We start from the raw sequence: 21,060 nt of genomic DNA, 5'->3' as shown, positions 1-21,060 counted from the left end.
TTGGTTTCTTAGAAACCAGGATTATTGTGGGTTATTCGTATATATATGGGTATAACTTTTATTTCGGTATGTTTGTCTATACCTTTATCCTATTGAAGATCAACTAGGTCAGTGGGTAGCCCCTGTCTAGATATTTCCTGGAACAGGGACCCGTTTGTCCATGCATGTAAAAAGAACTGATTTTCAGGTGCGGGGAATGAAGGATGTAAAGGGTGGGGCGAGAGTTTGTAGTGAAAATGTTTGAAAGGCATAGACGAGCAAGCAGACACGTTCCGTATATCCTGAAGGCACATAACCAGAGCCAGTGGATCGAAATATGGGAAAACAGATTCTAGCTCATTTCAGGGAGTGTCCAAAGAGTTCATGAAGCATGGGTTGGTGAAGGGTAGGGGTGGATGGAGTGAAGAACTGTAGGAATTCCCTTCCAGTGGCGGTCATCAGGAAGACCATGAATGGGATTGGACATGGGAATTTGAGCATTGGACCTGATGATCTTTAAGTTCCTTTCCAATCTAGCCATTCTGTGAATTTTAGGACATATTACATCCCCTGAAAAGTAGAGAGTGAAGACACCAGCATTTGAAGGGGAATTTCAGATTTGAGAGTTCAGGCTGCCTAATGGTTTTTTCTCTCCAGCTTCTTTAAGTCCTCCTGCAATTATACCCCCTCCTCGCCAACATCAGCTTCTTTTTCCATTTGGGAACATCCTCATCAGCATCAGAACATGCCTTTTTATCTACTGCCTTGAAAGGCAAATGACAAACAAAATTCCTGGAACCCAGAGTAGTAGCCTGCCAGTTCCCTCTGGGCTTCTCTGCTCTCCAGCTGTGGTGGAAACCCCAAAAAAGTTGTCTATGATTACAGCCTCCGCTTCTTGGTGCCCCTTCTCACCCCTCCACTCTCCAAAACCAAAGACCTCCTTTTTAACAAATCCCATGGCCGCTTCCCCATCCTCATAGCCTCTGCCATATTCTGCATCATCCATCCCTCCCTCTTCTTAAACCGTCTTCTTGACTTGGCTTCCTCTTTTCCACTTTACCTCAGTAACCTCCCCTTTGGAGGCTCTCTACATTCTGAAGTGCCCCAGCTCTGTCCTTGGCTCTTCTCCACACTCTCTGGGCAGTGGTTCTTAACCTGGCTTGGGCTGCGAAAAATGCGGGGGGTGGGTAGGTCCTCTTTTTTTTTTTAAGATTTTTTATTTTATTTATTTATTTGAGAGAGTGAGAATGAGAGAGAGAGAGAGTACACGAGAGGGGGCAGGCTCCTCGCTGAGCAGGGAGCCCGATGCGGGACTCGATCCAGGGACTCCAGGATCATGACCTGAGCCGAAGGCAGTCGCTTAACCAACTGAGCCACCCAGGCGCCCGGGTAGGTCCTCTTTAATTAATCCAGAATCCCCAGGGAAAGACCATGAACATCGTCATTAAAATGTTGTTTTGTTTGTTTGTTTTTGTTACTAATGTGTGGCCAGGATTGAGAATCCAGGTGATTTATCTAGTCCCATGGAATCAATACCACATACCAGCTAATGACTCCCAATTAACGTATGTATAATTCATCTTTCCTAGATGCTAGACTCAATTATGCTCTTGTCTGTTTTACACTTCCTCTAGGGATAAGCACCTTCACTTCACCCGCTCCCTCCGGCCCCCCAAACCTGCTCCTCCCCTGGCTTTGCCCTTCTCAATCAACACATTGGATATACAGCTCTCAATCTCAAAGCCTAGGTGACCTCTTAAGTCCCTCTCCTCCTTCCCTCGGGGCTACACAGCTGATCCAAGAGCAAGTCCTGTCCATTTTCCTTGGTGATCTACTCTCCTGGTTATCTTCTTGCTTCTCTTTCTGTTCCCTTTCATCTCCTTTGCAGCCCCCTCCCTCTTCTTTGTCCCTTCAGTGTTGGCCTTAGTTTGACTTTTCTGCTGTTATTCTCATTCCACTCTCTTCCTTGATCATCCTACGCGTTCCTGAGCCTTCAGATTCCCTCTATGGCAATGACATCCCAATGTATATTTCAAGCCCAATCTCTCGTCCAGGTTCTAGACCTGCATGTCCAGCTGTGGAGTGTTCAGCAGCACTAGGCAACTCAATTTCAATGTGAAATGAGGTGAACTTACCCTCTCTGCCAGTTTCCTCCCAGTGAATTATGCAGTTGAATATTCCAAAATCTGCAAGGCGTCTCCCTCTACCTTGTCTGTTTGCCCCATCCGTTGCCACTGTGATCAATATTGCCAATATGAAATAGCTGTAGAATCTTTACACTGCTTGTCAGCAGGCTGTTCCTGTTGGAATTTCTGCCTCCCTCCTTCCACACCCCCCATCCCATCACCCGAATACATGCACATGACCTCCTCTGGCCCCTTGTTTATCATGAATCCTTAGGGCTACCACGGGGCACAGTAAGACCTCAATAAATATTTGTTGAATACGTGTGGGAAGGCAGTAGCTCTGGATGGTAATCACCACCCATCTTCCAGTTGTGATTTACCTTGCCTTAAAAACTGAAAGGTTTCCAGAGTCGAAAATTTCTGTTTTGTCGAATAGTCCATACGGGTTTCCCTCACTCCATAGTTTCCAGGGGATTATTTAAAAAAAAAAAAAAAAAAAATGGAACTAAGAGAAGTAGGTGGGTGTTGGCTAGCCAATCATTCGCAGTCTGTGCTCTTTGAATGGCCATGGAGGGCTGAGCTTGGGAGGCTGGCCAAACAGTGCAGACGAAGCAAACCACCTTCGTGACCCAGGGAGGCAGGGCGGCAGACTGGCTGTGGCTGGAGCCTCTGCAGTGAACTTTTTCAGCGTGGGCATGCAAAAGCCAGGATCCGAATGCCTGAGAAGTGCTGGGACTTGTCCGAACTGTTGATTGCATTTTCAAACCTGTTTGGGGAGGAGGAGGCTGGAACACAACGGCGTGCTTGGGTCTTATCTGCAGCCGATCTGATTGAAAAGGAACAGACAAGAACTTAATCGTGTTTAACCTGTAGGAACGTACGGGGGACTTTCTCAGTCTCCGTTGCCATGAATCTAAAGGAGAATGGGGAAGGGTTTTTTTTTCCTTTAGAAGGTTCGGGTCCGTGTTTCAGACTTCACCCTCAGGGCTGGGAGCTCCTGGGTGAGGTTTCCACGTCTCCGTCCTCTTCCAACTCCTATCTGTAACCTCTTCATGACAAGGCTTAGAAGGGCCAACAGTCAATGCTGAGTCAGAGGGATAAGCAAGAAGGGAATGACACACTTCCTGCCCTAAGTTCTAGGGAGTTTTTATGGTTTGTTTTTCTGTTTTGCTTTGAAGATTCCCTAAAAAGACAGAAGATCGCCCTGGCCCATCTTTGGGTCAGCCGCCTCTATTTATTTCTTGATCTCCTAGGATACCTACCCTGCTATGCCTCCTTGTTACTCAAAGGTGGTTTTTTTTTGTTTATTACCAAAGCATCACATGCTTGTGCAGTATATTTATCAACTATCATTAAACCGAAAGAATGAAAAATGGGGGAGGAGGGGGAAGGTACTCCTTAATTTTACCACCCAGGAAAAAACGTCGGAGAATATCACTCCAGGCTTTTTCTGTACACCTCTATTTTTTTCTCGACAAAAATTATATGGTACTTAATAAAATATCTTTTATCTATTGCTTTGTAGGCTTTGCGAAGAGTTCTCACGTTATTAATTACTTGACACGATCGGTCTGAAAGACTGTATTACGTGCCATGATATGGACGTGCCGTAATTCACTTAGCCCGTCCCCTAGATGGATACTCAGGCTGCTTTCAGCCTCCGGCGTTATTAGAACACCACACAGCTCCCTCGGACTACAGCTGCCCACACTTGTCCCCGTTTCATTGGATGTAGTCCTGGAAGTGGTTCAAAGGACATGTGGAGTTTTCAGGTTTTGGTCTTTCCTGCCACCCCACCTTCCAGACGTTGGTCCTGTTTTACATTCTCACCATATAAAACTCTCACCATGTCCCATATGGCGCTGTCTATTCCGGCCTTTGCCTGATTCCCATCTGCTTCTCACACCCTTCTTCTTCCTCGTGCTTCCAACATGCAGCCCCACCACCCCCTTTCTGCTCCGTTCCCTGCAGCGTGCTAAGCTTGTCCTGTCTTGGGCTGGTGCACCTGGTCCTCCCGCCGCCTGGCCTGCTCTTCCTCAGGCTCTTGGCACACTCCTCCCATGCCGCCCCTGCCAGAGTGGTCTCCGTCACCACTCCCCGTTCATTTCCAGTCTGGCACCTCTCACCATCTGTCCTGCAATTATTTATGTGTTTTGTGGGTTGCCGTCTCTTTCCCCTGTGGAATGTTAATTTCGTAGCTCAGGCAACCTCGTGTATTTTCCTTTGCGCTCTGTTCCCGGAGTCTCCGTCAGTACCTGGCGTCCAGTAGGTGCTGGATAAATACAGGTGGGCGCTGTCGAATGAATGGAGCAATCTCCCTGCCGTCTACAAAGGTACAGTGGAGTGCAGGGGAGGAAATGGGGACAGCAGGGGCTGTCGCTTGAGGCAACATGTGCTGAATGCTATGCCAAAGCTTCCAGGTGGCACGGGGAGACAGGAGTGGGGGCTGGCCTCTGGCTACCAGCATCCTGCAGGGCTCGTGTGAGCTGAGCCTCAGGTCACTGGCCGTGGTCTGTGACTGAGGATGGTGGAAAAGACATAGAGGCCGGGGAGTGCGGGTGAGCGGAGGTCCAGAGGGAGGACAGCAGGAAGCCGGCTGTGGCCAGGACTGGGGGCCACCCCGCGTCCCGTGCAGAGGATGGCCTGTAAATGAGGATATGCAAGCCCTTTTTAAACTCAGTTCTAGGCACAGATGGTGGGGTTAGGTGACGGAGCCGCACTTTGGGAAGATGTCCTGGGAGAGCAGCTAAGTGGAAGGAGCAGTTCCTGCCAGAGGATGAGGTCTGGCTGGAGGTGGGTGACAAGGAAGGCAGAAGGGGCATTTCAGAGGCGGGGGAACAGGAGGGCTTGGGGGCTGGTGGGGGGGGAGCGAGGGGTCCACAGTGACACTGAGGTTTCCGGGCTGCATGACCAATGGGTAGGGGAGATACGGAGCCCCAGAGGAGAAGCCGGTCCAGAGTGCGGGAGCATAGGATTTCAGTTGGGGTCTACCCCTCTGCTGTATGACTGAGCACTTTGGAGACTGAACCAGCTCATGGGCCCTCCCTTGCCCTGAAGGGCTGCGGGTGATGGGAAGAGAGAGGCAGGGGGGCCAGAAATAAGCCACAGGATAGCGGCCTCGGGCTCCCACGGCCCCCTTCTCCTCTGACGTGTGGAAGGAGCCGGTCCGTGTCAGCTTGCCGTGGGGTGAATTTGTTCCGTTGTGAGGCTGGGGAGGATGGGGTGGAGCACAGCTGGCTGTGCGTTGGCTGCATGGGCACGGCGCTCTGGGTACAAATGTCACCCAGACCCGGGTGACGTAGCGCGCTCGCCCTGCAAACGGTCAAACCTGATACGTGTTTTTCCTAAACGGAAAAATCTGAGGAACTTTACTCGAGACACGCTGTAGTTTCTGATTACTCTCTAAACAGACAAGTTTCTGAAAGTTATGTTTTGTTTGTTTGTTTGTTTTAGGTTTGAAAATAACTGCGGGGGGTAAAACCGCATAATGACAGGGACGCCTGGGTGGCTCAGTCCGGGAAGCGTCTGCCTTTGGCTCAGCTCATGATCCCGGGGTCCTGGGATCGAGCCCCACTTTGGGCTCCTTGCTCAGCAGAGAGTCTGCTCCCTCTACCTGCTGCTCCCCCTGCTTGTGCTCTCTCTCTGACAAATAAATAAATAAAATCTTTTTAAAAAACTGCATAATGACAAAGCTGTCTATCCTCTAAAGGAGGAAGGACCAGTAGAACTGCTTGGTGGCGTTCCCTGGAAAGTTGTCTTTTCAAGAAACCAGCTTGTGTCACCTCTAAAGCAAAGGGTTTGACAGAATCCACATGACAAGAACAGCAGAAGCACAGCGGGGAAGGCAGCAGGACTTGGTGAATGAGGGACCATCCGAGCCCAGAGAGGAATCCGCAGTGACCACGGGACAGGGTGGTAGTGGAAGGCAGAGAGGTTAAAAACACAGAGAAAAATAATCGGGTTTGGCAGGGGAGGGATGCAGGGGAATTCAGCTCGGGAAATATCATATGTTGCATATTAACTAGAAATTCTAGAAATTTATAGAGAAATTGACTGTGCAATTGGAGAGTTTTTCTTGGCAAATAGAAAGTTTAATTAGCTTAGTGTTCTCTCGCTAGGGCTCATGCTCAGTTTCACAGGGAGGTTTGAAATGGAAGAATGCTAGAAAGTGTCAGGATTCCATTTATATTCGGTTCAGCAGAAAGTAAACCACATTCGAGTGCCAGCATATTTATTGCAGCAGATGCTCTGTTTTTTTTTTTTTACCTTGAAAATGCTGATCTAGTATTTTCGTTGGTGGCACAGGTGTGAAGAGAGCCTGGAGCCTGTGTCTGAGGAAGACAGACATAAATGCTCCTTCTGGAGTCCTAGGGTCCGGTCCTCACTGCACTTGCCCTGTTTAACCAGCTAGCGATGTGATTTGGAGCACGACTTTCGGCTTCCTTGGGCTGCTTCCTTTTCCTTGCTTGTGCAAGAAGGTTGGATGATATTGGAGGTCCTGCCAACACCGAAGTTCCATGAATTTCAAGAAAGAAAAGAGAAAGATGGTCTTCTTAGGGGGGGAGGGGCTCTGAGTAGCATTGTATAAAATTTATGCTTAAAACATGGAAACAGATACGATGTGATAGAAAGGTCTGCCACCCCACGCTTATTTTTTTACGCAGCTCGTTCTGGGGGAGGCTGTGAACGGCAGCAGACATGATAACAGATTTGAGAAGTCACCCCCCGCCCCCAGTCCTGTCTCTGAAGCCATACTCATACCCGCTCATGCTGTCTCACTCACTGTTCTCCTGGCTTTGAAAGGTGGGTTGCCAGGTGTTCCTTTTATTTTCTAGATGCTGAGCTGTCTGTGCTTTCTGTCTGGTCAACCAAGGACACTTTCGTGAATATGATAGGAAGAGAGAAAGCCAGCAGATTCAGGGCAAGCCATACCTGGGTTCCTGGGCTGGCGTTGCACTGAGCAGGTGCATGTGTGGCGCTCGCTCTCCTCACCTGTAACCTGGGGATTGTGGCGCCCATCTCCTGGGGTTTCAGTGAGGAGGAGCGAACGTGGGGAAAGCATCATGCATGCTTCCTGGCATCGAGAGGGTGCTTGACAGCAGTGGGATTTTCCCACCCTTGTCTAGGCATGAATCATGTGCTTCTTTGCCAATGCCAGGCATCCCTGGGTGAGGGAGCGTGGGTCTGACTACCCGCTGTCTCCGTGGCAGCATCTGTGAGATGCTTCTAGAGCACCTTGCCAAGCTCAGGCACTGACTCTCTTGGAATGACTCCCACTCAGCCCACTTTCTTCCCTGCTCTGCCCAGGACTTCTTCATCCTTGAAGAAGAGCAGAGGGACAAAGAGAAGCAAGTCAAATTGAGGAAGAGGCTCTGGTGCGGGCCATGGTTTTCGGGAGGCCACTGAAAGAGTTGAGGTGGCTGGAGGAGGCAGAAGAGAGGAGGTCTGGAGAGGCCCTAAAGGGGGGGAGGGGATTAGCCCTCTTCTTGGGGGCCATGACGGTATACCCTAGGGACTAGGGAGCATCTTGGAAATGCAGAGCGGGAAGGTCAAGGTGTTTTGCAGACATCTCCAGTCCTGTCTCTAAGGCTGTACAATCAGATGAAGTAGACAGATGCAGGTATCTTGCTCATGCAGGCACAAATTTCACAACTGTTGTGGTGATTTTGTTGAACATGCAGCCGATAAGGATGTGGGTAACTGTCAGGCAGTATTTTTCTTGGGGTACGTAAAACGCAGCCGATGAAACTAGGCCAGAGAGAGTGTGCGCTCTGGAGATGGTTCTGGGAGGGTAGGGCTTGCAACGTCCTGTTGGCTCTGCTGCTCAACCTCTTTTGCTCTGCCAGTCTCTGTGGGAACTGGGATTGCCACCCACTGTCCCGGGTGTGGGGACCGTGGAAGGATGTAAGTGATAGAGCCTTGCTCTGAGATGCCCACATAACCTGGAGCACCTGCATACCGAGGAGGAGAATCTGCTGTTCCAGAGTCATGTGGTCGCAGATAGATGGTGAAGAAATGCCATAGAAGATGGACCCTGACTTGCCTAACTTATTTAGCCTCACGGTGAAACTCCAGAGCGCCTCCAATCATCGGCAGTGCCAGGAGCGGGTGACTGGGGGAGGTGGGGTGCTGAGCCGTGCTCCCCAGAAAAGACAGCCAGGTGCATTCCTGAGCACAAACCGCCTTAGCGCAGCTGAATCTGGACCGATCCCTCGGTCGGCGGGCCACCAGGCCTGGAGCGCCTGTGAGGACCCTGCCGCCATGTTGGCGGCCATTTTCTGTGATGCTGGAGGCCCCCTCGTCCAGTCTTCCCTTCCCAGGCCTTCACGGTGCAGCTCCACCCTCCCCTGCCGTAGTGGACAGACTGGTTGTTGGTAGCCACCTAGCCACGCATCTACCACCGAGGCCCCATTTTAAGGAAATGTGAGAGACCAGTTCTTCTGTTTAGATGTGGCATTTTACACCGTGTAGCTTGGAATCGCCAATGGGTTAGGGTTTGCAAGGTCATAGTAATTCCGAATCTTGTCCTTCCGAGACGAGGAGCGTAGTCTCTCGGCACCTTCTGTGACCCTTAGTCTCTGATGACGTTGTCATAGCCTGAAGGGGCCCCTGAGAATTTGGGGAGATGACACAAGGAACGCATAAGGATGGTTTCTCAGGTGTAAGCTTCATGAGTCAGTCACATGATAACGTAGGCTGCAGACCCATAAGAAATGGATAATGTATTTGTAAAGTGATGTGGATCCAGTATCTCTTTCAGCCTCCTCCCCGAATCAGCAGTAGGCGTTTGGTTTATAATTCAGGTCGACAATAATGCTTGTTGCTCTTTGAGCCCTCGCTGTGCATCAGGCAAGGTGTTATTTGCTTCCCATGGTTCTCTTTACATCCTGAGAGCAATTCTATGAGGTAGATGATGTTATTCGCATTTGACAACAGAATAAAATTGCTCAGAGAGGTGACGTAACTTGCAATTCTATCAAACCAGGAAGTGGCGTAGATGGAATATGAACCAGGACCAGTAGACTCCAGAGTATTTGCCCATTGCTTTCCACTTGGTGTGTGTTGTGCTGAGTACCTGGTAGCCTCGGGACAGTGTCATTGCTATGGAGAATAAAAATAAAATCAAGAAACTTACCATGTAGTTGAGGATAAGATGGATAGACCACTAAAGATAATTCACGGACAACTGTGATAGGTACCCAGAAAGTCTTACCAGCGAAATTCAAGGGAGGTGCCAGGGGGGCTTAAGGGGGAAGCTGAGATCCTACATAGCTGGTTGGGACAAAGTGTTCATAGAGGCGGTGCCCTTGGAAGTGGGCCTTGCAGGACTGGTAGAATCTTGCCCAGTGGGGATGGATAAGGGAACAGTTTGTGGGTGGTGATGATTGTCAGATGCTCAGGTAAATCGGCAAGCTTCTGAAGAGACTATTAGATCGTATATACGCATATATCTTTTTTTTTTTAAGATTTTATTTATTTATTTGACATAGACACAGCGAGAGCAGGAACACAAGCAGGGGGAGTGGGAGAGGGAGAAGCAGGCTTCCCGCCGAGCAGGGAGCCCGATGCGGGGCTCGATCCCAGGACCCTGGGATCATGACCTGAGCTGAAGGCAGACGCTTAACGACTGAGCCACCCGGGCGCCCCTACGCACTTATCTTTCTGTATGGATATGTGTGTATTGTGTACGCCTGGATACAGTCACATTCTTTATAAAGACCTTATACTCTTTTCAAAAGTGAAAGGCTAATGGTTTTCCGTCGCAACATTGTCCAAACTCTGTTCTCTCCTTCTGAGAACCAGAATACCTCTGAGCAGTAGTTACTATGAATAGACATTCATGTTTATACTGGCCAGGTAGGAATGAAGAGCTTTTTTGATTTTTTTTTTTTCCCCCAGGCAGCATCTATGATTGGAGCTGCTCCTTTTTTTTTTTTTTTAAAGTGTCGGCTCCTGTTTTCTAGCATGTTGAAACGTTAAGACTCCCTGTGTCTGCTTGATTTTGGAAACATCTCCTGTTCGCCTGTCATGGGTAATCGCTGTGTTTCTGTGGAGCCCTCATTTATGGGGAACAAATGGAGACAGCAACCAGTCTCTCCCCGTTGTGGATGTGGGGACCTCTCTGGATTCACAGTGAAAGGCTACCTAATGCATTCTACTACAGGTGATGAAACCCAGCTCCCAGAATAACAAGCAAGGCAACTTTGGAAAGTGACTCTCAGTGACCAGTGTCTTTTGTGTGTTTGCTAAGCGTGCGGTGAATTTTTTTTTTTTTAAGGGTGGTATAAATTCTTGGGAATTATTCTCGGGGAAGACTGACTCTTCCTGAAGGCGATACATAGAATCCGTATCAACAGGGTGGCTGTGTACGTTCCTCCAGGCCGTGTGACGACCAAGACACCGTGAAGCTGTCCTCCTGACCGAGGACCGGGGGAAAATGCTGAAACTAGGTGAGTTCGAATGCCCTCAGACTCACATTCACATGACTCAGGAACATGGTGTTGCTGTCTGCAAGGGAGTAGCATTCAGGCGTGGCTTTAAAGTGTTTGTGTCAAACATATCACTGCTTTTCTTTTCTGTGACTGGGTGTGGGGACCTGGTGTCAAGCTGAGGGAGGTACGACTGTTGTGGGTGGAAAAAATGGCATCTGAAGTTTGCATGGAGATTGTGACTGTCTGTAAACAAATGAAGGATCAAAATGCTTCAGAAATGGGACTCTGACAAGATTGGAGAGTTGTTTCCCTTAAAGTTTCTCCTTTTTACATTTTCCATGTGTTTGTTAACTGTAAGATGTCTCTGGGTCCCAGTGCGTCGGCAGTGACCTGCAAACATGGGGGTGTTTGTTTCTATTCTCTTGTGTAGATGTTGCTCAGAATACTATTCTCCCTAACAGCCAATAAGCAATTTCACTCAACAGATACATGGGCTTTTGTACTTTTAAAACATGTGTGGGGCTTGTTTTCAGCCGTAGTTAAAGCTTCTACAGGTAGACTTAATTTTATTTTTGAGGTAAATTGGAAAACTTTTTGAGCATGGAAATAGAACAATTTAAATAGCCCTTAAAGTTACATAGGGATTTGCACGCTTGTTCAAGTCTATGCCCAATATTTGTTGAAGTTCCTCTAAAATTCGTCTGCTCTAAAGACTTTCTGGAGGGCGCCTGGGTGGCTCAGTTGGTTAAGCGACTGCCTTCGGCTCAGGTCATGATCCTGGAGTCCCGGGATCGAGTCCCACATCGGGCTCCCTGCTCGGCAGGGGGTCTGCTTCTCCCTCTGCCCTCTTCCCTCTCATGCTCTCTGTCTCTCATTCTCTCTCTCTCAAATAAATAAATAAAATCTTTAAAAAAAAAAAAAAAGACTTTCTGGAGCTTCAACTGAATACGAGGAGGGGATTAGAAATTGGAAGACGTAGCCAGGCATCAGTTTATATCTAGTTTCTTGGCCCATTAATTGAACCTTGGCAGCCAATGCAATTTCCTAGAACCGTGACTTCTTTTTCTGTGTGGAAAGTGGTCACCTTCACATCATTCATGTTAAATGTGACATTTGCGCACCAGCCGCCCAGAGCTGTGCGTGTGATTCTCCGTCTGCTTTCTTATATATATATCTAGGCACGTTCTATCAAATGTATGAAAATGGTTCTAAGCCTGTGACTGTATCTCACGGTGTACGTGCAGTTGGGGTCAGAGCCAGGTTTGGTTGGGAAGGTTTCCTGGAAGAGGTGAGGTTTTTTTGGGGGAGGGGGAGTTTCAAAGGGAGGTAAGTATCACACTTTGGCAGAAGGAAGAAGCATACGTAAAGCTTCCAAGGCTGGAGTGATTAAGTCAGATGTATTCAGTGAGTAAGCGTGAACTGTATGAGAGCAGATTGTAAACTAGTGGTTGAAAATCGCCAGGCTACCAGGGAAGACGAGGTGAGGGCTGTGTGTGAAGGAGGACAGGAGAGGCTTGTGGGAGCGGCTCTCTGTGTGTTGCTAGCAAATTTCACGCCTGGAGACCCGTGTGCGCCGACCATGTTGCCATCTAGTGGAGCCGGCCGAAATGCACCTGCTTCCTCTTTTCACTTCAGGTTAAATAATATGGTATCTTAGCAGTAGGGAAGCTCTTTTTTCCCCCAGGAATTCTAAATAAGGAATTAGAGGAGATGGATGCAACTGGGCGCCCCCCAAATGATATTAATTTGACTCTAGGAAATAGAGCTGAATCCCAATAGAAAGCATTTCTCATAGACGATGTTTGGAGGTCATGGAGTCCATCCGTGGTGATGGAGGAAGGCCCTCCCACCAGAGGTACCGCAGCCCAGAGACCTCAGGGCTGGAAGACACTGTAGAAGGCCTTACCCCTCCTGTCCTCCCTTGCATCCATCCACGCCTGCATCCATTCAGCAGAACTTCCTGAGTTCCTGTTACCTATCAGTCTCTCTTCCAGGTACTGGGGATACACCAGTGAGGAGAGCAGTTAGAGATCCCGGCTCATGAGAAAAAATAAAGAAATAAAATAGAGAATCAAGAAATCCCTGCCCTTGGAGCACTGACATTCTAGTGGGAAAGATGGACAATAAACATAAAATATATAGTAGGTGGGATTCTGCTAAGTGCTAAGGAGGAAAAAAATTTTTTTAAGTCTAAAGTGGGGGATAAAGATTGTTGTACATGTCTGTGGGGGGTGGGGGCAGAGAGAGGATTTGCAATCTTGTGTCCTCGCTGAGATTGTGATATTAGTCTCTCCTAAAGGTTTGAGGAAGCCAGACATGTGAAGATCCTGGGGAGGAGCATTCCAGGCAGAGGGCAAGCAGATACAAAGGCCCTGAGGTGGGAATGGTCCTCGTGTGTTCCTGAAACCGCAAGGGGGATGATCAGAGGAAGGACGAGCCTGAGAGATGGGAAGGGGCCAGATCAGCTTGGGCCATGGGGACGGTTAAAACGAATTTGACATTTCCTGGACATGAGAGGAGAAGCCATTCCATCTAGCCTAATCTCTTTGACAAATGAGACTTAGGACAACGAAATCAGGTCAGGTGTCCGTGGTTAATCAGCATCATTGTGCCGGAGCTGGGATGAGAACGTGCCTTCCAAGCCAGCGTTCTTCCTGCCGGCCTAGCCTGCCCCGATGGGGATGCAAGACCCTGTGCAGGCTCAGGCTTCCAAGTGCAGTGGTCCCGAATTAGCCCGGTGCTGTGGGGTCCTCCAACAGCTGCATGTCAGCACGGTTCATCCTGGTCCTTCCCTCAGGATGACCACGGCACGCAGAACGGAGCAGACCCCTTACCTCTGAGGGCTCCTCTGCCAAATACTGCCCTCCTTCATTTTGGAGATAAATCCTTTGGGTTTCGCCAGCGGTGAGACCCGTAAACCTCCAATCTCATGAGGGCTCCCTACGTTCATTGTGCAGTTACTTGGATATGGTGAGCGTGAGATATTTCTGTCTTACAGGGGTGGATCACAGTTCTCATCATGAGAGGTAGTAAGATTGAATAGTGAAAGTTATTTAAAACGAATTTGAAAATAGGAGCACCTGGGTGGCTCAGTTGATTAAGCATCTGACTCTTGATTTTGGCTCAGGGCATGATCTGAGGATCATGGGATCGAGCCCCGCATCGGGGCTCCATGCTCAGCGGGGGTCAGCTTGGGATTCTCTCTCCCTCTTTCCCTCTCTCAAATAAATAAATAAATAACATCTTTAAAAAAAGAAAAAAGAATTTGAAAATAGAATCACCAGGTGAGCTGCTGGTTGTCACCAAATGCAGCTGGGCCTGGACGGTTTTGCCCAACATTCTTCGTCTTCTTTCTTCACTATGAGCCTGTTCAAGCACCGCCCTCCCCCACTTTCTTTAGATCTTATGACCGTTGTCCTCTGGACGCGAGCCAAATCCTCTAATCTCACTTTCTGATGCAGGTCGGACTAGTGCTCAGTATAGAGGAGAACCCGCACGGTCTCCTCTCCTTCCTCCGACACAGCCTGGAGCCCGTATGCGGAGTAACAGGAGGTCCTGGCGCCAGGTCGGTCCCATCCTGTGGAGAAGACTAACTCACGACTCACTCTCTTGCTCCTTCCTTCCCTTTCTTCCAAAGCAAAGCTCTCAGGATAGGTAATGTGAGGTTTACATCATCTTATTTGGCACGTACATTTGTTTGTATAGTACTTTCTCCCTTTTTTTCTTTTTTTTTTTTTAATTTATTTTTTGCCAACCAAGGTAATTCCGTATGTCCTTTTGCCTATTTTCTTTTTTTTTTTTCAAATGAGCTCTGAAATCCCACTACCTCAGACTATCAGGATCAGCCCTGATTTGCATCTTTGGGAATCCATAGTCCCTTCAGTAGCTAAGCTCTTTGTTTATCCCTGGAGGCAGAGGGCACAATTCCCTGGGATCCTTTGGTTTGGGTCTTTAGGAGAGTGGGTACTCCTGGGGGTGCTTTTACTTTTTCCTGCCTTCAAATCTTGCTGTTTTTGCAAGGAAGGCAGCCACCCCTTGTGGCAAGGATGTTCCCCTATCGGGTCCATCAGGAGGCTCCATCAGGGATGGTGGGGCAGCGCCATACTGGGAGTGGAGGACCCACGTCCTGTCCCTCAGACTCTCTTCCCTGTCTGTGTCACTGAGGTTGCTCAGCATCCCCCCTGCCCTTGAGTCTCTGCTTGGCTACCTACCACTGCCATCAGACAGGCGAGACTTGGCTATGTAGGAAAGGGGGTTTCCAGGCTGTCCTCTGACTTTGTTAGGCAGCCAGCTTGAGGAAATGGGGGAGAAAGTATTGGTCATCTGTGTATCCTGGGGATCCTTTGCCCACTGTCCTTTAGGGGCTGGGCATGTGGTAGAGCCGGCGGCAGGACTAGAAGTCCTCCAGCATGCTCCTCATTCGCTGTCCAGAGTGGTCTGTCAGTTAGGGCTCTTATTATGCAAGAAAGAGAAACCCCAGTTTGGATTGGCTCATACAAAAGAGAATTTTTTATTAGCTTGCATAACTGGAACGAGATTTGGCTTGGCCTCTCAGTGATGTCAGGAACCCATCTTCTTTCTAATCTGCCCTCTGTGGTTGAGTTTCATCCTCAGCTAGCTTCTCTCATGGGGGTTAAATGTCTGCAGTAATTCCGACTTCATACGCACAACACACCGTCCAGGAGGAGAGAGAGAACTGGCTTCCAGCAGCTCTATCAGAGGTGCGAGGGACCTTTTCCAGAAGCCCCCAGCAAATTTCTCATGTCTCAGTGCCCAATCTTAAGCCAGTTTATTGGCTGTAGAATGGGGTGGTAAGTGGCATAGGTTTGCGTCGTCTAAACCAGTCACTTGGGAAGCCCGGGTGGCTCAGTTGGTTAAGCTCTGCCTTAGGCTCAGGTCATGATCCCGGGGTCCTGGGATCGAGCCCCGCAGGGTCCTGGGATCGAGTCCCACATCAGGCTCCTTGCTCAGCGGGGAGCCTGCTTCTCCCTCTGCCTGCTGCTTCCCCTGCTTATGTTCTCTCTTTCTCTTTGACAAATAAATAAATAAAATCTTTTAAAAAAATAATAAACCAGTCACTCTATGGCAAGGGGGCTAGGATTACCGTGACTGAGTTGAAATGGTCAGGGTAAACCTGGGAGCTAGGGATGGGCTCAGTGTCTCCCTCAAACAGCACGCTCCTCCTCAAGGAGAGGGGATAGAAGTGATGTCGAGTGGGCCATGGTTGTCTACCGAACAGACTTCCTTTCGCTGTGGTTTTTTCTGTTTTGTTCTTTTCTCCTGTTGCTTCGTACTTGGTGACTGGCGATGGTATAACAATACAGTGAATAGAGCCCTGCATATTGGATTCCCAGCACCCCCGCCCCCGTGACAGTGACATGGATGCTATCAGGGATAACAAGGACATCCCATCCATGAACCCCAACAGCACTGCAGATCAGGAAGGGAAATTCTCACCGGTCAATAAAGCATCCCCAAAGTACCGTAGACCTGGTCTGGTAGGGACTGAACAATGAAAATAAGAACTAGAGAAAATTAATTACAGGCAGCCCTTCCATCTATGGTAATTATATGTCCCCATAAAACACTGAAGTCCAATATAATTTTTCTTTTAAAACAATGTCATAAGGCCATTTGTTCCTGTAAAGAATACCCTTATGTTTTATAAATAGGAGCTTAATTGTCATATCTGGTTATTTTATATATTTTAATTGATATTCCTGGACTCTGGATAATGTAGACTTCGAAACTGCACACGAATAAACAAAATAGGGCAGTCGGTCATATAGGATGTTATTTTGTTTACTCTAGATGATACCTCCAGGAGAATGGCCATCAAGGTCAGGGGAAGGGACTAGGGCTATGTACAAGGGCTCCGGGGGGAGAAAAAGGCACAGTGTACAAAAAAAACCACCACTTTTGGGGCCCCTGGTTGGCTCAGTCGGTGAAGCGTCTGCCTTTGGCTCAGATCATGATCTCAGGGTCCTGGGATCAAGCCCCACATCAGGCTCCTTGCTCAGCAGGGAGCCTGCTTCTCCCTCTCCTGCTCCCCCTGATTGTGCTCTCCTGCTCTGTGTCAAATAAATAAATAAAACCAAGAAAGAAAGGAAGGAAGGAAGGAAGGAAGGAAGGAAGGAAGGAAGAAGAAAAGAAAGAAAGAAAGAAAGAAAGAAAGAAAGAAAGAAAGAAAGAAAGAAAAGAACGAACACCACCACTTTCATGCTGAGTAAGTTGGAGGACGAGACGTATGAGTTTATCTTTGTACATGACCTCCATGAGTAGCAAATGGAATTCCAAACTCCAGAGCCCTGTCCCCAGCCAGCCAGTATTCCTGCCACATCCCTGACAGAAATAGACACACAGAAGGCCAAGCAGGGCTGATCCGAAGCCCTTTATTATAGGTGGGCTTTGACCCAAACCCTGATGATGACCTCGAGTGAGCCAGACTGCACCTGCAGGTCACCGAAATCCAGGCCAGGACACCGGACTAGGCTGCAGAAGGATGCGGGTGCCTTTAAATGCACGATGCTCTGTCACAGAGAGGCCACCTCCACGGTGGAGTTCTCAGAGGTGGAAGTTCTAGTGCATGTTAAGACACTTGCATGATGAGCTCTGGACGTGTTGAAATTAGGCCTTTCCAGGGCCTAATTTCTCATCGATGAGCAAGTCTGAGCTGAGACTGAACAAGAGGACTTGCAAAGCTTCCGGTAAGCCCGCGAGTTCTGGTTCTTGGGTTCTGCGCAGACCGTGATGGGAGGCGTCATTGCGGAACTGTGGTGGGTGAAGGGTAGGGAACTGAAATCCTCTGTGCCGGGACATACGGACACACAGGTGATGGCAGCTTCTGCATTGCGTGCTACAGGGGTCTTCAAGAGCTACCAAGTGGCCGGACTGGCTGAGGGCTGGATGCCAACAGCCCCAACTTGCGTGTTTAACAACATACTACAGATCCTGGGCAGAGACGCAGCTCCCTGAATAGAGGGGCTGTTTCCTTTGCCAAGCCCGCCTTGGATGCTGGCTGACAGGCTTGTGTTCCAGATGTCGGGGGTCTTGTGGGAGCCGTGGACGAAGGGGGCGGCGAGATCAGACGGTGACCACTGCTGGCTGAAACTTCTGTTAAAACGTGGTTTCAGAGCCGTGGTCACGTGGCTTATCTTGGGAGCGGCGAGCCCTGCTGTGTTTTTCGGTCTCCTGTTTTGTTAAGAGTAGGATTACAAGTGGTATTGCACACAGTTGTGGTTTTTCAGTTTTTAGTGCTCTCGTTGCTCAATTACCCAACTCCCAGACGGTTGGCTCTGGAGCTGTACCTAGATGGGAGAGAGATTGTTGTTTGTGTTCTGTGTCAGTCTGGATAAACCGGTGGTCCCAAACACAAATGTCTACAAGAGCCAGGTAAGAAATAAGAATGTGAAATTACTGCTTTCTACGAATAATTGGAAGTCATGACTCCTGGGGCCGACTTGGAGAGAATGGGTCCTATCCCCAGGCATTGACGTTCAGATGAAAAACAAAATTTATCTGGTCCAAGAAAACCCTCTATGGCTGGATTCAATCCTAAGGCTACCAGTGTGTGATTCCTGGGCTATGAATCAGCCAACTTCAGCTGTCATTCACGTTTGCTTAGCCTCAGAGATATCAGATGTTATGGATATGAGCCCTTTGTGTGTCTCAGTAGATTTTAGCTCTTTACCTTAGATGACAAGGCAATCCCTGGGCTAAATAGGCCACCCTAACTTTGACCCGCAAATTGGAAATCCTTCCAAAGAAATAATGTCCTCATGAATATCATTCCTTTGGTTCACGGCCTTTGGAGGCTGAATCAATTTAGAGAAGCAAAGATGGAAATCTCATTCAAAATAGTTCTGAGTATTTTACATCATTAAAAAAAAAAAAATTGTGTCACTAAAAACAAGGAACCTCCAGCATTTGAAAGACATATTCCTGCCTTGCTGGTTGTTTGCTGGGTATATTCACAACTCTTTGCCTTGTCTCTGAGTGAGGACGGCTTGGGGGTAGGGATCAGGGTGGAATCTGGAATGGGACAAGCTCGAGTTAGCTCTTTCCCACCCCTTCCAAGCCTTCCCACGCTCACGTTCTTAATTTCTGCATCCCTGTTCTCCCCCGCCCCCCCAAGAAGGAACAAAGAAACCAGTGGATTGATTTACACGCTGAGGTGTGAGTCATCCACAGGCCTTAAGAGACACTTGTATTTTTCAGAGAACCTGATGGTATAACAGGAAATAGGGCAAAGTTTAGCCAGAAGTCATGCTCCTTTAATGAGAATATTTCCTGTCATGCTAACTGTATAGTTTGGGGCTGGGGAGACAGCACCTTAATAGCCCTGCTTCAGGTAAGACCCTCTGGACTAGCACTGGCCACTGAGCATGGGGGGAGGGGGGTTCGGCTTTATCCTGTTTTATTTACATTATTCAAACTCCTGTCAGAGCCCATGAAAATTCCTGCAAATGTGTTTTTGTAAGAGACTGATGGTGCCCAGCTCCCCTGTGTCTGGCCAGTGGGAGAGTTGTGGGGATTTAAATATTCCTTCAGCAAAGCCACTCAGTTAAAGCTATGCTAAAACTGTGCTCTTCTGAAAGTGCTTACTCACCAGAGTACTGTCTCAATTTCTCCTTTTCTGTGAGACTTCATAAAGGAATAGTCCACAGTTCTCTATGTCCTTAACAGCAGTTTACCCCTGAACCCCTTGCAGTGTGGCTTCTGTGTCTAGTCATGTTACTCAATTGTCTTTTCTCTAAGAATGCCAGTGACCCCCTCATCATCATATCCATTGACCTTTTCTTTAGCTTTCCTTTCTGGTGTATTGTTTTTTCCCCTGTTAGCTCTACCAGGAACCATTCTTCCTTTCTTTCTCCCTTACCTCCCCTTCCTTGGCAAATTCCTCCACCCTCAGGTTTTAGCTTAGGCATCACTTCTTCCAGGAAGCCTTCCCTGATTGACTCCCTCCCCCAGGACTGATTTACAATACTTGTCCTACCAGCTTTCATAGCACCCTGTACTTTTTTGCTTTTGCACTTACATTATATTTTAATTAGTGTCTTCCCCCTTCCCTGCCTATACTGTAGGCTCCATGAAGACAGGCTCCAGTGTTAGATGCCTTGTACCTGTACATGGTAAATGTTCCATCAGTATTTGCAGACTGAAGAACTATATAAATGAAGACAGCTGATGAACCCCCGGCTTCCTCCATCAAGCTTTGGTTCTCCCTAAGTCCCTTGGACTTCCAATTAGTAGACGTAGAGGGGTTGTTAGATGCTGTCGATAAAAAGTGACGTCTGGCTCTGAGGAAGAAGGCAAGCGTCAGGAAATCCTGACCATTCGTATGCAGCCCCTTCATGACCAGGCAGTAACTCTCCGCGTTGTTTATGTTGGACAAGGGATGGCTCCCTGTTGATGAACCCCATGGAGTGGAGGAGGTTTGAGGGTTCTGACCACTAGCAGAATAGGAAACACATTGTTCAGAGAGCCAGGCAAGGGGGCACTAATGATTTTATCATCACCATGGAGGGAGAACTTGAATATCTGATTGGCAGTTCTAGAGAAACTTTGACTAATTCTTAAAGGAACTGGTAAGTGTGTAGATACAAAAGTGTGTAGACAGTACTGTACTTTGGGGCCATTTAAGGAGTTTTTAAGATAATTTCAACTATATACAATTTTGCTTTACTGATTTGAGAACCTAGTGTTCCTTCTCTAACCTCTGAAAACATGACTCATCTATGTTAAGAGCGTTGCACCTGCTCTGTAGAGCTGTGTATTGGGACGGGCTTTCTAGAGCATGTGAGAAGAACGTGAAATCTTGATCACATGCTTCTTTTTTTTTTTTTTAAGATTTTATTTATATATTTGACAGAGAGAGATAGCGAGAGCAGGAACCACAAGCAGGGGGAGTGGGAGAGGGAGAAGCAGGCTTCCCGCGGAGCAGGGAGCCCGATGCGGGGCTCGATCCCAGAACCCCGGGATCACGACTTGAGCCGAAGGCAGGCGCTTAATGACTGAGCCACCCAGGCGCCCCCACATGCCTCTTCTTGTGTCTTGAAGTTGGATAGGAATTGTTGACTGGGTGTAAAGACAATGGAAAAGGACAACTTTATTTAGGCCAGGTTTAGTGAACAAAAGTAGGTTTATATCTGTACTACAGAATAGTGTGATCAGCAGCAATAGTCTGCTATGTAAAAAAAGTAATAGTAATGTTCCATAGCCTTTGTTTAGTGAAGAGGAGATATTCTGTGCCATCTGTTTTAGAAATAGTTTCTTTTTTTTTTTTAAAGATTTTATTTATTCATTTATTTGAGAGAGTGAGAGAGTGAGAGAGAGAGAGCACATGAGAGGGGGGAAGGTCAGAAGGAGAAGCAGACTCCCTGCCGAGCAGGGAGCCCGATGCGGGACTCGATCCCGGGACTCCAGGATCATGACCTGAGCTGAAGGCAGTCGCTTAACCAAGTGAGTCACCCAGGCGCCCTAGAAATAGTTTCATCAAAAGCTGTGGCTTTATGGAAAGAACA

At 48.2% G+C, this 21,060-nt stretch overlaps 1 protein-coding gene across 6 annotated transcripts in view; it reads left to right on the top strand.

Moving 5' to 3' along the window:
- The window catches only part of TNFAIP8 (TNF alpha induced protein 8), a 113,454-nt gene that overhangs the window by 42,291 nt on the left and 50,103 nt on the right, over positions 1-21,060 (top strand). The window contains exons 1-2 of one of the 6 annotated variants that reach the window (XM_036123795.2): positions 4,087-4,438; positions 10,384-10,555. The exons of 1 other annotated variant lie outside the window; for it this stretch is intronic. In XM_036123795.2, coding sequence (XP_035979688.1) covers positions 10,543-10,555 — 13 coding nt within the window. In that variant the 5' untranslated portion in view covers positions 4,087-4,438; positions 10,384-10,542. Of the gene's footprint in view, positions 1-4,085; positions 4,439-4,659; positions 4,899-10,383; positions 10,556-16,240; positions 17,930-21,060 lie in introns of those variants that run through there. 4 more of the 6 variants (XM_078067594.1, XM_036123797.2, XM_036123798.2 and 1 more) reach the window with 4 other exon arrangements.

The sequence above is a fragment of the Halichoerus grypus genome, chromosome 2 (assembly GCF_964656455.1).
Source record: "Halichoerus grypus chromosome 2, mHalGry1.hap1.1, whole genome shotgun sequence".
Lineage (NCBI taxonomy): Eukaryota > Metazoa > Chordata > Mammalia > Carnivora > Phocidae > Halichoerus > Halichoerus grypus.
The sequence above is the reverse complement of the archived record's forward strand: the minus strand, read 5'-3'. Positions and strand labels throughout refer to the sequence as shown.